This window comes from Bos taurus, chromosome 12 (assembly GCF_002263795.3).
Source record: "Bos taurus isolate L1 Dominette 01449 registration number 42190680 breed Hereford chromosome 12, ARS-UCD2.0, whole genome shotgun sequence".
Classification (NCBI taxonomy): Eukaryota; Metazoa; Chordata; class Mammalia; order Artiodactyla; family Bovidae; genus Bos; species Bos taurus.
This window is the reverse complement of record NC_037339.1, coordinates 84,222,666-84,240,246: the sequence shown is the minus strand read 5'-3', so window position 1 is coordinate 84,240,246 and position 17,581 is coordinate 84,222,666. Positions and strand designations below refer to the sequence as shown.

The 17,581-nt window shown below is 45.7% G+C and overlaps 1 protein-coding gene and 1 non-coding gene across 4 annotated transcripts in view; both read right to left on the bottom strand.

Moving 5' to 3' along the window:
- Window positions 1–17,581, bottom strand: part of MYO16 (myosin XVI) — a 519,124-nt gene that overhangs the window by 59,290 nt on the left and 442,253 nt on the right. For all 3 annotated transcript variants that reach the window (XM_059892322.1, XM_025000169.2, XM_059892321.1), the window contains exons 30-31: window positions 14,108–14,354; window positions 11,181–11,452 (exon numbers count right to left, since the gene is read on the bottom strand). In XM_059892322.1, the coding sequence (XP_059748305.1) occupies window positions 11,181–11,452; window positions 14,108–14,354 (519 nt within the window). The remainder of the gene's footprint in view (window positions 1–11,180; window positions 11,453–14,107; window positions 14,355–17,581) is intronic.
- TRNAY-AUA (transfer RNA tyrosine (anticodon AUA)) lies at window positions 1,120–1,191 on the bottom strand. The gene has a single exon. It is a non-coding gene; the product is annotated as a tRNA-Tyr (tRNA).

The window sequence follows — 17,581 nt, the reverse complement described above, 5'->3', positions numbered from 1 at the left end:
ACATATTTGCAGTGGAAGAAGCACAAGCTGGAATCAAGATTGCCAGGAGAAATATCAATAACCTCAGATATGCAGATGACACCACCCTTATGGCAGAAAGTGAAGAGGAACTAAAAAGCCTCTTGATAAAGGTGAAAGAGGAGAGTGAAAAAGTTGGCTTAAAGCTCAACATTCGGAAAACGAAGATCATGGCATCTGGTCCCATCACTTCATGGGAAGTAGATGCGGAAACAGTGGAAACAGTGTCAGACTTTATTTTTTGGGCTCCAAAATCACTGCAGATGGTGACTGCAGCCATGAAATTAAAAGACGCTTACTCCTTGGAAAGAAAGTTATGACCAACCTAGATAGCATATTGAAAAGCAGAGACATTACTTTGCCAACAAAGGTCCGTCTAGTCAAGGCTATGGTTTTTCCAGTGGTCATGTATGGATGTGAGAGTTGGACTATGAAGAAGGCTGAGCGCCGAAGAATTTATGCTTTTGAACTGTGGTGTTGGAGAAGACTCTTGAGAGTCCCTTGGACTGCAAGAAGATCCAACCGGTCCATTCTGAAGGAGATCAGCCCTGGGATTTCTTTGGAGGGAATGATGCTAAAGCTGAAACTCCAATACTTTGGCCACCTCATGCGAAGAGTTGACTCATTGGAAAAGACTGTGATGCTGGGAGGGATTGGGGCAGGAGGAGAAGGGGCCGACTGAGGATGAGATGGCTGGATGGCATCACTGACTCGATGGACGTGAGTCTGAGTGAACTCCGGGAGTTGGTGATGGACAGGGAGGCCTGGCGTGCTGCGATTCATGGGGTCGCAAAGAGTCAGACACGACTGAGCGACTGAACTGAACTGAACATACTTAAATCCTAACAAACAGTAGGGAAATCAAGAGTGTTATATTTCACTAAGAACTTAAGCGGGAACTGAAGTTGGAAAGAAGGACTGTATTTAGAAAAACAAAGGAGCACACTGTTGTGTATTAGTTGCTCAGTCCCGTCCGACTCTTTGCAGCCCCACCTGGACGTGCAGCAGCTACATGGACTGTAGCCCGCCAGGCTCCTCCGTCCATGGGATTCTCCAGGCAAGAACACTGGAGTGAGTTGCCATTTCCGTCTCCAGAGGATCTTCCCGAACCAGGGATCGAACCTGGGTCTCCTGCATTATAGACAGATGCTTTACCATCTGAGCTACTAGGGAAGCCCAAGAGCATACTATTAGAACTAATTTTGAAAGAGGCAGAAAAACTATTTAAATATGACTCAAAACTTTTATTAAAGTTAAAAATTCTAAAAGTCCTTTTCCTAATATTTTTACTATAAATCATAGTAGATTTTATTGAATACAATTTCTCTGGAAACTGAGACGCTAATTTTAGAAAATTACATACAGTTTTGCTGAAATATCAAAACTTCTCAAAAATCGTGAACTGTTTTACCAATTTGGTATTGTGCTAATCTGTAGGAAGTCTTGATCTAAATAAGCACATCTAATTTTGCTGAGTTCCTGAGTTATTTAAGGCAGGCAGCCAGGCTTTTCTGTCATTATGACTGCACATATGAGAGTCTCCACCTCACTTTGGGGGCAACAACTCCACTTTTAGGGTTAAAATGAAAGGCTCTGGAGTCAGACAGACTTGCATTCAAACTCCAGCAGGACCAGCATTCCACGCTGTTATTCATTTAGCTGTGTGTTTAACCAATACTTCTTAAGACACATCAGTGAATACACAGAAAATGTTCCCTGCCTCCTCTGCCCTCTTAGCTGAGTCAGAGAACTAAAAAAAAAAGTTATTTCTAATTCTATAGCAATTAGAACATGATATATATTATGAGGTGGGCAAATACAGGCCATAAGAGGGGGTCACAGAATTGGGTGTGTGTGCACACTTGTGGTTGTGGCATTCATGCAAATTATAATTTTAGAAGACCTCTTGGTCACATCCCTCTAAGCTTCAGAATGTGAAAGTCACTCGGTCGTGTCTGACTCTTTGCCACCCCATGGATATACAGTCCATGGAATTCTCCAGGTCAGAATACTGGAGTGGGTAGCCTTTCCCTTCTCCAGGGGATCTTCCCAACCCAGGGATTGAACCAAAGTCTCCCACATTGTAGGTGGATACTTCACCAGCAGAGCCACCAGGGAAGCCCAAGAATACTGGAGTGGGTAGCCTATCCCTTACTCCAGAGGATCTTCCCGACACAGGAATGAAACCGGGTTCTCCTGCATTGCAGGCCGATTCTTTACAACTGAGCTATCAGGGAAGCTTCAGTATAGTCATGCATAAAATGGTGATATCAGTAATTATCTCAGAGAAATAAAATGGTGTACGCAAAGGGCTTAGTTCAGACGCTGGCACTTTGTAAACATGAAACAAATGGGAGACATCCAGACGAGAATTGAAAAGAACAAAGTTAATTTTCTAACTCAATGGACATCTTTGGAGGCCAGTATTATACAGGGTTCACCAAAGCAGCCAACTTTTAAGAGCAGAAAATACCCCCAAATGCACAATTCTGTAATTAATGCGCATTATCCCGAAGGCTTTCAATGCGCTAAAGCACAGCAACTCATAAGCTTCTCCCAGAAAGTTAATGAACCAAACAAAATTTTAACATTAGTATTATAGAGTTGTTCTGAAGATCTGAATAATTTAAAGGATGTGTGGCAGACTGTATTTTCCAAAATTGCCTTCAACAATATTCTTAGTCCCTGCTGCTCTTCCAGAGCCTGGAAGCTAGAAGGACCTCTGTGCTGGCCCCATGAATAAAACATGGCGAAAGGAATGCCGCGGCTCCGCTGAGGCTTGCCGGGGCGGTGTGGCCCTGCTGGCTCCTCCTCTCTTGGGACACGTGTCTTGGTGGCCCTGATCTCTGCGGGAGAAGTCTGCGGATGCTGAAGCAGCCCTGCTGTGGGGAGGCCAGACAGAGGAGAGAGATGACAGAGCACCGTCTGCCCCAGGCCCCAGCTGTCTGCATTTCCCCAGCCCAGACTCCAGAGACCCAAAGAGCTGAGCCTGTGGGCTGTCCCGGCCCTGCTGCTGTCTAAGTACAGCTGGGAGACAGCTTGCAGGACAGGGCCTTAGCTGATGCCAGCCAACTGCTAGAGTGGAGAGAGAGACAGACCGACAGACAGACAGAGAGAGAGAAAGAGACAGACAGACAGACAGAGACAGAGAGAAAGAGACAGACAGACAGACAGAGACAGAGAGAAAGAGAGAGACAGACAGAGAGAAACAGAGAGCAAGACAGAGAGAGACAAATAGAGAGACAGACAGACAGAGAGAGACAGAGACAGACCGACAGACAGAGAGAGACAGAGAGAAAGAGACAGACAGACAGAGAGAAGGAGAGAGAGAGACAGACAGGGAGAGACAGAGAGCAAGACAGAGAGACAGACAAATAGACAGACAGAGAGAGAGAGAGAGACAGAGACAGACCGACAGACAGGTGGACAGAGACAGAGAGAGAGACAAAGAGACAGACAGAGAGACAGAGAGAGAGAGAGACAGAGAAGAAACAGAGACAGACAGACAGACAGAGACAGGGAGAGACAGAGAAAGAAAGAGAGAGACAGACAGAGAAAAAGAATGACAGACAGAGAGACAGACAGACAGACACACACACACACACACACAGAGGGAGGGAGGAGACTGCTAGTCTTCGCCATTTTAAGGCACTGAAGTTTGGAGAGGTTTGTTACATAGCAGCAGACAGCTACTGCAGATACTGGAACCTGGAATGCAGTGCTACTATTCACAAGAAACGCAGACTTTAAAAGCCTGGCAGGAGCCTTGGGAAACTGGAGAAATCTTGACGGTACTGTTAGCAGAAGTGTGACCTTCAAGAAAGCTCCCGGTGAGATTTAAAGGAAAGTGAGAAAGATGCTGGAAGCGGAAGGAACATGGCCGGTTTTGCACCTTTGTGGAAAGCTTAGCAGCCCTGTCACCCGGAGCAACGCCGACACCAGCCAACACGAGTGAGGAGCCGGATGGTCTACGACAGGTCTCGTCAGTGTGTAGGAGTGGACTCCTGGGTCCCTCCACTTCCCCGTGGGAAACATGGGAATAAAGCGGTGAGCTAAAGAAAGACCAACTATTAACTGTAAAGGAGCCTGGGATTTCTGAGTTTGAAAATAAGATTGTTTCTCACTGGGCCATCCAGATAGCAGATAACTCTGAAGTTAAGAAATGCCTGGTAAGCCCAGATTAAATCCGGGGTTATTTTCAAGAAAATATGATCTGAAGGTGAAGCCAAGGTCGTAACTATGAACCACTTTATTAAGACCCAAGAAAAGACTCTAGGTGGTGTTTCATGGATCCTTTCAAAGAAACAAAACCACAAGACACTCTAAGAATATTAGAACTGTATATATAAGATATATAACCATACAATATAAGAACCACAGTCTAAGAATATTAAGGGTATTGCCCTACAGAAATCTTCCAGAAAAAAAAAAAAAAAGGTAGAGAGGAGGTTATCTTAAAGAGATTTGTAAATGTGGCTTTGACTAAAGGAGTGGAATTTGATTCACAGGAAACTCAACAAAGTTTTTAAGGGAATCGTATCAGCATGCAATGAGAAAGGAAGAGTCAGTACAAGATAAAGAGGTTCTGGTGCCTCAGAGTTCTGTGAGCAGGAATCAGGCTGAGAAAACGACCACCCCCCCAAACAGGACTAGCCTGTTGTGGACTAGGAAATAATATCCTAAGGTAAGCCAAGATTCCAGAGCATGGATCAAATGGCCATGGAAAATACTTTCTAGGCACCAGGACTAAATCCTAACCAAGCCACAAGCAACATGCTAGTTGTGAGGAGAACAGGTAACCTGCCTTCAATAGTTTAGGACAGTCCTAGAGGAGCTGCCTACCTAAGGAGCCTGGTCTGAGCAGCTGGGATACGTGGACCGGATTTACACGGTGGGATCTGGAACTGGGACTTGAGCTTGGTAGTGGGGTGAGGCTTTGGGGAGTTCAGGGGAGGGGTGAGTGCATCTTTGAAGCTGCAGCTCCAATACTTTGGCCACCTGATGTGAAGAGCTGACTCATTGGAAAAGACCCTGATGCTGGGAAAGATTGAAGGCAGGAGGAGAAGGGGACGACAGAGGATGAGATGGTTGGATGGCATCACTGACTCAATGGACATGAGTTTGGGTGAACTTCGGGAGTTGGTGATGGACAGGGAGGCCTGGTGTGTTGCGGTTCATGGGGTCGCAAAGAGTTGGACACGACTGAGCGACTGAACTGAACTGAATGCATCTTCCCTGGAGAAGGAAATGGCAACCCACTCCAATATGCTTGCCTGGAGAATACCACGGATAGAGTTGCCGGGCGGGCTACCGTCCATGGGATTGCAGAGTCGGCCACGACTGAGTGACTGAGCATGCACCCAGACATGAGTGCATCTTCCATGTGGGAGCGATGTGAGCTGTTTTGTCCACAGTCAGAGGCAGTCTGAACTTCCCAAAACTTGGCCACAGTCGAGTTCCCAGTCCCAGCAGGAGGTAGAATCTGTTTGGCGCATGTGTGTGCTCAGTCGTGTCCAACTCTTGTGACCCCGTGGACTGTGGCCCACCAAGTACTCTGCCCATAGGATTCTCCAGGCGAGAATACTGGGGTGGGTCGCCATTTCCTCTTCCAGGGGGTCTTCCCGGCCCAGGGGTCGACCCGTGTCTCCTGCAAGTCTGCTATAGTGCAGGTGGATTCCTTATACCTTGGAGCCACCGGGGAAGCCCCAGAATCTACCTCATCTTTCCTACACCCGGGTGTGCTTTGGGACTGCCTGGCGGATGGACGTGGTGGGAGTGCTGCTGTGTAACTTCTAAGGCAGGCTCGTCAAAGGGAATGTACTGACCACCGGGCGTTCTCTTTCCTGGGTCATGTGCCTTGGACACGCTGACTCTGTGTGAGAAGCCCAGCCACCCCGCACCTGTCATGCTGCACAAACCAGGTGGAGAGACCCCCTAGACACAGAGACGGCCAAGCAGTCCCAGTCCTTAGACATTCAGGGGCCCCCGGAGGTGCAAGTCACCGGCTTCCAGGTGACTGCAGTTCCCACCTGTGGCTTCATGGAGGACCCTGAGTGACAGCCCTTCATGCAGATGAGCTCAGACCCTGAGACAGTAATAAAATGATCAGGCTCAGATGCTGATGCCAAGAGCTGCCCAAGAAAACCTGTCCTGTGCTGCTGTTTCACCATCCGGTGGTCACCATGTGCGGGGGGAACGTCAGCTCGCTGGGTTTAGAAACTCAGCTTCTGGGAAAAGCTCTCCGCTGGGAGCTTCTCAGCAAAGAAAAAGTGAAGTCACTGCCTGTTCTTCCCTTCCTGGTCTCTCTTTGCAAAGAACAATCCTAGACTTCTAAAAATCGTACTTTCAAATAGTTGGCTCTTGCTTGTTAATAGTTTGCAAACACATGTTAAAATTTACTGGCTCACAAGATTGTTTCCAGCTTTTCAGGCACAAAGATAGTGAGGAAAAAAAAAAAAAAAAAAGCCCTGGCCAGACGACCATGTTTACTGGATGAAAACCTCTAGGAAAGGCACATGTTACGAAGAACAGGACTGGGCAGAAAGGAATCTACTTCAGGGGGACCTAACTACTGGCGTCTCTACAATTTTTGACCTTCACTCTCCGGTTGCATCTCTTTGCACTCTACAGCCTTCTGAGTTCTTCAGCAGCTTTATTTCATAAAAGAAAAGATCCTGAAGTTGATTTGTGGTCTTGTTCTTATGAATGGTGTTCACCCAACATTTCAAGCAGTGATCAAATTTCCTTCCTATCTTTTGCAGAAGACAGATAATGGTGTGATACAGTTCTAGGTGCAGAAAACTCAGTATTCCCCTTGTGGTAAAACCATGAATTTGAAATTAGTGCTAATTTACTCTAGCGCCACCACTAAAAGCCTTTGGGTACTTCGGGTAAATTAGCATAGATGCTCTGGGTTAAGGGCTTCCCTCGTGGCTCAGATGGTAAAGAATCTGCCTGCAATGCAGGAGACCTGGATTCGATCCTTGGGTCGGGACGATCCCCTGGAGGAGGGCATGCCAACCCACTCCAGTATTCTGGCCTGGAGAATTCCATGGACAATCCTGGAGAGCTACAGTCCATGGGGTTGCAAAGAGTTGGACACGACTGAGTGACTCACACTTTCACTTTCTCTGAGTTAAAGTCCCCTCCTGTTTCATCACATAAAGAATCTGCCTGCGATGCAGGAGACACAGAAGTTGTAGGTTCAATCCCTAGGTTGGGAATATCCCCTGGAAGAAGGCATGGCAACCCACTCCAGTAGTCTTGCCTGGAGAACCCCATGGACAGAGGAGCCTGACGGGATACAGTCCAAATGGTCACAAAAAGTCGGATATGACTGAACGACTAGAGACACAGGCATGCCTGTCAAAACAACACTACAATCACCAGCATCTTTACTTTGAAGAGTTGTATATGTTCAACTGAACAAAAGTGTTTAGAAGGTTCATGAAAATTTTTTAAATGTACAAAAATAAGAAATTTTTTTGTTCTCTTCAAACAAATAAAAAGTTAAAAAAAATCAGTGCTGTCTATAATGCCATATACAATGACAAGGAGGAAGCTGGAGATTGTTCTACTGAGCGCTGCTGCTGCTGCTGCTACGTCGCTTCAGTCGTGTCCGACTCTGTGCGACCCATAGAAGGCAAGCCACCAGGCTCCCCCGTCCCTGGGATTCTCCAGGCAAGGACACTGGAGTGGGTTTCCATTTCCTTCTCCAATGCATGAAAGTGAAAAGTGAAAGTGAAGTCGCTCGGTCGTGTCCAACTCTTCTCGACCCCGTGGACTGCAGCCTACCAGGCTCCTCCGTCCATGGGATTTTCCAGGCAAGAATACTGGAGTGGGTGCCATTGCCTTCTCCCCTACCGAGTGAAGTCAGTCAGACAGAGAAAGACAAATAGCATATGGTAACAGTTATATATGGAATCTGAAAAAAAGGGGTACCTATAACATGAGCTTACCTATAACATGGGAGTAGATTTACAGAATTACAGGAGACAACAAACTTATGATTACCAAGGAGGTAAGGTGGGATAAGTTGGGAGACGAACTGACACACACACCACTGTATATCAAGAGATAACTAATACAGGTCTGCTGTATAGCATTGGGAACTCTACTCAATGCTCTGTAATGACCTACCTTGGGAAAACAAGCTAAAAAAGAGTGGCTGTGTGGACACGTATAATTGATTCACTTGGCTGTACACCTGGAACTAAGACAGCACTGTAAATCTACTAGACTCCAGTTTAAAGAAAACATCAGTGCTGTCGGATCGACTTTTGTGATGATAAGAAATTTCCCACCAGCTGCTCCAGAGTCCTTGGCACTGATGACTGAGAAACTGAACTTTTAGACTTTGCTCACTTTTAATTATTTTGAACTGAAATAGCCACTAGTGGGGAGTGGGCACTTTCTGGACACCTTTGGCTCCTGCGATGATGGCGTAAAGAGGACCAGGGTCACTGCTGACGGACGGCGTGCTAGACGCTGTGGATCGGAGCAAGTGAGCCCGAGTCCTAGAGCGACAGATGCCGGCCAGCACACCTGCTCTACCCAATCAGTCAGGTTACTCTTCCTATCTGTAAAGATCCACTTAAAACACACTGCCGAACGCAGGGATTCACCTGGAGCCTCAGGAGACATGTGATGGCTGTCAAGCCCTCAGGATTAAGGAAGAAGCACTAATGTGGATCGTGAAGAAGCAGCAGATTTATGGACTGGCCCTGCCTCTACGATGTGAGCTCCCCCCGGGGTGGGCCGCAGTGGGGAGACATCAAAAGCATCTCAGAACCACCTGTGAGCTGAGATTATATTTTAAGAACCTATAATTTATATAAAAGTCTTGCAAATTAATGATATCACAGCATGTTTTTTAAACAGGCAGCATTTAGCAGCTTTCTGATTCTCCATGTAGAAGGAATCTCAAGAGTTTTACACCTGGGGTCTTTCTTGCTTCCTCTTCATTAATCTTTTTTTTTTTTTTCCCTGTCATTTGCTTTTATGTATATTTTTATCCCCTGTGGTTCTTGACTAACATTTTTAAATTGACATTTGCTTTCTGCTACACATAGGAAAGACTCTCAACTGCAGCCTCAATATTTTGTCTCCTTTCCCTACTGTGTGACGAGTTGGCACCTGACTTCTCCAAATTCTCAATTCCAGGGCAGGTAGACTTCTCATGTACACACAGACAGAAAGCATGTTTAGGCTTTACAGGCTATTGCAAGGCCTGTTTATACAAATTAATAGAGTTCATGGATGGTGTTCAAATTTGGTTGGGGCTCCATCTTATATACAAGATTGCAAATTTTCCATCTTGTTCAGTACTTTTTAAAATTTATGATGCTGTCTTGAGTCTATATTTTACATTTTCCCATCTCATTGTGCTGTGCTGTGCTAAGTTGCTTCAGTTATATATGACTCTTTGTGACCCAATGGACCATAACCTACCAGGCTCCTCTGTCCATGGGATTCTCCAGACAAGAGTACTGGAGTGGGTTGTCATGCCCTCCTCCAGAGGATCTTCCCGATCCAGGGATCGAACCTGCATCTCTTATGTTTCCTGCATTGGCAGGCCAGTTCTTTGCCCCTGGGAAGCTCCTCCCATCTCATTAGGCTTAGCCTTTTAGATGCTATTCTTCCTTTCCTAACATATCCCCCCGGCCCCAGTTTTGTTTCAACCACAGTGATCTGCTCTATAATCCACTGTAGAAATCTACAAGTAATACTGGGGAAGTGGGCCTGATCTACCTTCTCAGGGAGCATATTTACAACTTGCGGAGACTATAAGACCCTTCTAGTTTGTCTTGTACACTGAGAAGAAGAGGAGAAGGGCTTGCTCCTTTGGAAGGCCTTCTCTTTCTATTTATTTTCACATCTAAATCCACCTGAAGGCTCTCCTCCAGACGGTTTCTCTCATGTTTTTGCTATGTCCCATATTATCATGATGCTGAAAACACACATTTGTCCTCTTCTCCCAAAGTAATGAATTTCTCCTTCATCTCCATCTAAGCATTACTGTAACGTGACTCATACATGACAACAGCAATTAAAAAAAAATTCTCCTGAAGATCTATTCTTTCTAAAGTAACGGATGAAGAGCGTCTTTGAAGATTACTAGGGTCAAGTCCTTGCTGTGAAAGATCTCACAGACCAGATTTCTGGTCCATGGTCTGCCCATCTCCTTGGTGTCAAAGATGAACTTATGGCTTTGCTGAGCTTTTGCATTTTTGGCTCATTTATTTACCAAAGAATTTGTGTTCCCTCCTCTGTTCATGTAATATTTTCCAATGAAACCTATGCAGCCATCTCATCTAGAATCTCACCTGGCATCACCACCTCTTTCTCTATTTCCCTATGCAGCCGTGGTCTTCTAAAATACTCTGTGTATTTATCTGTCTCTTGTGTTTTCCATCTGTCTCCCCCACTAGAGTGCAGGCCCCAGGAGGGAAGGTATCTTGGTTTGCTTCATATATTGTGCATCCTCCTGGGCCTAGAATGGGGCCTCACTTTCCAAGGGTGATAGCTAAAATCTGTGAATTTGTTAAACTTTTCTGCAAAGAAGGACCGTCTCTGCATTTCATAATTCTAAAAATTAGTAATTAGGCAATAACGCCACATGAACTAACCTATGATGAGTTTACTTGAGAATAAACTGTGGTTTTGCCTAAATATGTCTAGACCACCAACGCAGAAACTTTTGTTGTCTGGTCTCCAAAATTTCACTCATTGAGTTCTGCCGAGTCATGTTTCTCCCCTGCGTGAATTGGTTCAGTTACTGTGTGCAGATAAAGCAGGCTTAATTTTTAATTAGGTTGTGATAACAGGGAAGCCGGATGAATCTCTTTAGCTTTCTAATTCGCAGAAGTTTACATGGACTAGCGACCGACTTTCTGAATTGTTCTGTTTGAGGCTCCTCATTGGATGTGGAAGTTGGGATAGGAGTGAAGGAAAGTGATATATAAGTAGCTTTTCCCTAAGAGGCTTAGAGATTTGAATTAATATTCTTTATCTTTAATGATTAAGGGGCCCCTGGCAAGCCAAGGATGGATTTAATTCTATTAAAAATATACCAGGGCGGCAGTGCTGCACGGGGCACCCAAAGGCCGGAAGTCAAGCATCCATGACCCAGCGGGGCAGCCCCTTCCCTCCCCAGGGCTAACCTTCATTCGCCGAGTCCCTCGCTGCAGCCCATAGGCAGGCGCTCACAGCCTCGTAGGAGGCGCTCAGCCGCGTGGCTGGGTCCCTCTTTGGCTTGGGCGGAGGCTGTTTCCGTGGCGACGGGAGGCCGCTGCCGTCATCCAGGCTGAACACCGAGTGCAGAGAAGGGGGCCTGGAGGGCGGACCGGCCAGGGACTGGGTCAGGCCGTCCACTGCTGCGGGGACTGAGATGGAGCTACAGTGGAGACGCCTCGGTCTGCTCTTGTCTTCAGCTCTGTGGGGAGAGAATGAACACACAGAGCCCCAGCGGAGGGACCCAGAGCCATCGTTCAGATGGTAGCAGTGAAGCGGCTCAAGCACACGTCATCTCGGCTCTTGGGTAAATCAGCCTTCCCGCGAGGCTGGAGGATGCCTGCGGGGCTCCGGTACCCAGGGCCTCTAGAGGCAGCCACTCCATCCTTCCAGCCCCGCTTCCCGACAGATAAGCACGTGCGAATCTCATCATGATTACTTCAGAAAAACATCTCACCCAAACCCAAGACGTCTCAAGGAGTGCCACATTTGCCATCAGGCATTCGCTGAGTCAATTTTTCACACTCCGATTATTAAGCAAATCAAAAAACCAGAATTTCAATCTGAATGATAATTTCTGGGAAGTTCATCTTAATAGAGAGTTACTGATGCATCAGTTGCTGGGAGTTCATCACTGCTCATCCTTGCAAAAGAGTATATACTTACAATGATCAAAGATTTTCATTTTCCCTGTCTCTCTCTCTCTTTCCCTTGCCATTTAAATTCCATCAGCAATTATTTAATTATGTGCAGAATTGTTATTTTTCTTCTGTGGCTCCATCTGGTTGCCCAATGCCAAGTGAACTGCTGGTATTCAATAAATAAATAGACAACTACTTCTTCACTTAATTTTATAGCAGGCAAATGAATACATGATGAAATTGAGAAATTGGGGTGGCTGTTTAGCTCCAGCAGAGAAAATAATAAATATTATTCTGGAAGTCATATAAAATTAATAGTTATCTGGTTAAAAAAAAATTTCCTTCTGGCTTCACATGTCAATGTAATCGTGTGCGAGGGAGATGCCAACGCGTTCATTTCACAAGGAGTCTCGGAGCATTTGTTTTTATAATTATATCTTTGTGTGGCAGAGAACCAACAGGGCTGGGATCCACTGCCGGGCAGATCAGACGCCCGTGTAGGAAATGAACGAGCTGAAGATGAAAGTGTGGCACTCGGAGGATAATTTGTTTTCCCTGTAATGTTTAATTACAGTTTTCCGTACAAAGGGAATTTTTTCAGCATTTAATCACTGAGATAGTTGAAGCTAATTAGTGAGGGACACACCACCATTTCCACTTTAATAAAAAATCATTTGACATTGCAGTCAAGGCCAAGGGGGGCGGTCATCTGCAGTGAGGAGCAACTAGATATTGCTGTGTTCCTATGGGAAAGTACCTCCCTGAGACTTTGGGAAGGTCATGTACACACTGCTATATTCAAAGTGGAGAGCAACAAGGACCCACTGTAGAGCACGTGGAGCTCAGTGTCACGTGGCAGCCTGGATGGGAGGGGGCTGCGGAGAATGGATACATGTATATGTATGGCTGAGTCCCTTCACTGCTGTTCGCCTGAAACTACCATACACTGATAATCGTCTATGTCCCAAATACAAAATAAAACAGTTAAAAGTCTGGGGAAAAACAATCTTCCTGACAGCAAATTAGGATGGAAAGGACCAGGGAGGGCTATCAGGCATGAGTATCGTCATTTGTCACAGGGAGACAAGAGCGGTGACGTGGAGAAGGACCTGGATTTCTTCACTTGTTTATTTCCAGCTCAGCATCCACCGTGAACTCTGAAAGCTTTCCCTGAAGCTTTCCTTACTGGCAAAGAAGATGAGCGAGCTTCCTAAGGGAAATATAATACAGGCCACCACCGATCAAGCTCACTGCTTTTGTGTTTTTAGAGTGGCTTCTCCATTTTGGGGGTCAAACTTTCAGACGTTTCTGTGAGTCAGCCTTATTTATATATATGACACTTGCGTAAAGATGTCGAGATTCCAGCTATACGTTTTTGCTAAGATGGAAATATTAGATGACTTAAAACTCGGTTGGTGAGGGACTTCCCTGGTGGCCCAGTGGTAAAGAATTCATCTGCCAATGCACAGGGCACGGGTTCGGTCCCCAGTCCCAGATTATCCCACATGCTGTGGGACAACATGGCCTGGGCTCCATAACTACTGAGCCAGAGCCCTAGATCCTGTGCTTCCCAACAAGAGGACCCACCACGATGAGAAGCCCACTCACTGCACCTCGAGGGTAGCTCTCAATACCCACTCACGGAAACCAGAGAAAACCAGTGCAGCAGCAAAGACCCAGCACGGCTGATAAAGAACGAAATAAAAAATTAAAAAAAAAAAATCTTGGTGCTGGAGGTGGCAAATGATACAGGCATTAGTGTAGCAATTATTTCACGTGGCCTGAACTAACACACAGAGCATCCGTTTTCTAGAAGGAAAGCCCAGGCAATGTATCCTTTCAGATGTCAGGAGGTTTCACTTTACACAGTGGGCATGCGTATATGAGTGTTCTTCTCCCTACGGTCACGTGTGATTGAACTTTACATTAAGAGCTATCAGCACTGGGACTTCCTTGGGGTCCGGTGGTTAAGACTTCGCCTTCCCAAGCCACGGGGTGTGGGTCTGATCCCTGGTGAGGGAGCTGAAATCCCACGGGCTTCGTGGCCAAAATACCAAAATATGAAACAGAAGCAATATTGCAACAAACTCAGTGAGGACTCTAAAAATGGTCCATATAAAAAAACCATATTTTGAAGAGCACTATGGGCATTTTCTTGCTCCCCCCACCCTGATGAACCACGTGGGTGATGGGAGCTGGACACCGCCCGCCTTTACCTTTTGGAGCCTTCCTCCTGCTTGCCCCTGGCCTCCAACTTCTCTCTGTGGAAAGCAGCGTTCATCTCGTTCCGAAGCCGGTCATTCTCGCGGGCGATGTCCGAGGCGTTCTGAACAACCAGGGCGTCATAGGTCTTCAGCCCCAGGTCCTCTGTGACCTGCAGGAAGCTGTTGATGGATGTGACCTCCTGCTGCCGTATGCTCCTTTTCTGATGCAAGTGCTGGCGGGCTAAAAATCCTCTGACCACTTCAGTGAAAGAACACAACGGTGGGTCAGAAATCCAGACGTACACCAACAAGCCACAGATACATCATGTCTAAAGAATAAGTGTTAGCTGCTCAGTCGTGTCCGACTCTTTGTGACCCCATGGACTGCAGCCCGCCAGGCTCCTCTGTCCATGGGATTCTCCAGGAATATTGGAGTGCAGTTGCCATTGCCTCCTCCAAGGGATCTTCCTGACCCAGGGATCAAACCCAGGTCTCCCACATTCCAGGCAGAATTTTTACCGACTGAGCCACCAGGGAAGCTCTAAAATAAAATATTCTTCACCCAGTCTAGGACTTTACTAAAACATTCTAATGTTGTCTTAAAAAAGATACCCACACTTTTAGGAATGACAGGAATGGAGGTAAAAACCCTTACCCTGACTGGGCAGGTAATATCCTGACAAAGCTCCCTCCTTCTATGGTAACACAGTCTGGACATTGATGGAAGGAAGTCCAAACCCCAGAGAATTCTGGGTGTGTCCCAATGCACCAACTGCATTATATCAGATTATAACAGAAACCTCTGAGGCCCCTGGAAGTAGTCTCTGAGAATGTCATGCACATACTGTTCACAGGACTGGGATTTAAGTCGTAGAAAAACCAGCTCTGCATTTAAGGCTCTGGGAAGAGATTGTGTAGAAATATGGGGCATCCTTCTGCTTTCTGGGGAAGCAGGGCTAGAAAAACATGCAAGAATCAGGGGAAAAACAGGTGGGTGAACACACTTTGAAATCACTAATATGTCAGTAACAAATGTAAGACTTGCAAAGAAAAATCATGCCCGCTGTTCAAAGGCACTGCCACATGCCAGGATCCCATCCCATCTTTCAAGGCCCAAACTCAACGATCACTGATGTACCCATCCCTTCATTCTGTGGGCTTTCCAGGTGGCACTAGTGGTAAAGAATCTTCCTTCCAAAACAGGAGATACAAGAAACACGGGTTTGATCCCTGGGATGGGAAGTTTCTCTGGAGAAGGAAATAGCAACCCACTCCAGTATTCTTGCCTAGGAAATCCAATGGGTGGAGGAGCCTGGCGGGCTACAGTCCATGAGGTTGCAAAGAATCTGACACGCCTTAGCAACTCAACAACAACAAATCTTCATTTTGTACCCAAAGAAACAGAAGCTTACTGAGGTTAAGAAAATTCCTCCAAGGAGACATGGCCAACCAACAGTAGAGGCCAGGGTTCGAATCTCTGCTCTTACGAGGCCAAGCTCCATCATGCAGCCCTGGAGACATGCTCTGGAGCTCTCCAGATGGGTCACAACAGGGAAGGTGTAAGGAAGTGTGTTTGGGATCAATACAAGGAAGACATTTCAAACAATGAGCAAAGCTGGTCAATGGATCAGGCATGTCATGGGAAAAAGGGTCAGTTCCCAGTCCCTGGGCAAGTTAAAAACAGGATGGGCCCTGCTCAGGGAGGCTCTGACAGGTGTGGGGGGTGGGGTGGGGGAGTGGTTTCCAATAGTTGCCCAGATGCGTCTCTTCCCAGTCTAAGTTTCTAAGACTAGAAGGAGTTGTTTGGATTATAGGAAGAGCTATAATTGTAGGGAAGATTAATGTGGGTATGTGCTCAGTCGCTCAGTCATGTCCGACTCTTTGCAATTCCCATAGACGGCAGCCCACCAGGCTCCCCCGTCCCTGGGATTCTTCAGGCAGGAATACTGGAGTGGGTTGCCATTCCCTTCTCCAAATGTGCTATAAAGACACTTTATTCTCCTCTGTAGGGAGGAAATTACCCTGCAAAACATTAAGTGTTTTAAAATATTTCCTGGCTATGGGAGGACAAATGTGTAGGTATCTACATATGTCTAGGATATTTACTGAGATACCTTGACTCTGTTCAAATTGTTAATCAGCCATATCACAATACAAAATGTTTTTGGTTAATAAAAATAAATTAAAAAAATTTTTAAAGGGTGGGAAGGTGGACACAACTTTCTACAATTATGGCTTCAGAGGCAAAAAATACACAGATGTCTAAAATGCTCAAGGGCTCTTTTTTCTCAGACGGCAATACTAAATGTTTAGTTACTCTGAAATGCGGTTGTATTAACTGTAGAAACAGTCATGCTGAACTAATCTAAAAGAGAAAAAGATTAAACAGTGAAAGGTACAATCAGACTTCAGGAATATAAAATGCAGAATAAAACGCAGAAATATTAACCATGTGACAGGCACAGGGAGAGAGAGAAGCAGAAAGCCTCAAACTGGCCAGTTGACTTGCTCATTTGAAAAAGAGAGACTGTGACGTTTTGGTAGCTGAAGGGGAGGGTATATTCAAGATGTTTAATCTCTCAGAATAAAGAGATGGTTAACGTGGACAAGCCAGACTTCTGACCTCCGACTACAGAAGGACAATTCACTGGATTTGTGTTCACCCGGGAATCCTCTGTCTGCTGTTCAGACTCTGTTTTCCTGCACTTCACGCCAGTGATCGTCAAAAAATTTTATTAAAATTGTTATAGGAGTTGCTAAAATGTGGCATCTTTACTACGAGACAACTAATGAACTAAATCTGCCACAAATAGGTAATTGATTGTCTCTTTCTGACAATTCCATGCAGGGTAAAATGAAGGTATACAGTCAGAGGAAAATTTCTGTTGGGAATAATTTGTAATTGAAATGATTAAACTTAAGGAAGTTACAGCTTTCTTCCACCTAATATTTACAAGGAAAACCTGAGAACTCTTGAAAAACTGGAAATGACTCCAGATGCTATAACTTCTGAGTGAATTTCACATGTGCAAAAAGGACCGAAGCTATGGTTCCAAGAGATGTAAAAATAAAAATCAGTAAGTAAATACTTTGCATTGAAGAGCCTGTAAATTTAAAAAAAAAATGCTTTTACAGCCATTATTTCATTTATGCGATAGAAAATTATGGTTTTTATCTTGGTGCCATTTTTAAAAACCCATTCTCGATTTTTATCATTAGAGCTAAGGAAAGAACCACGGTTCTGCTCATTTCTTGTTTCAGCTCTGCAGGGCTCAGAGACTTAACACTGGTAACCAACCCGAGGAGGCACTTCTAGTGGGCACCCCTGCTGGAGGGCAGAGTGCACAGTCCTCTAATTACATGTTCCAGGAGAACGTTCATGCTAGTTGCTCAGTCGGATACAACTCTTTGAGACTCCATGGACTGTAGCCTGCCAGGCTCCTCCGCCCATGGGATTTCCCAGGCACAAATACTGGAGTGGGTTGC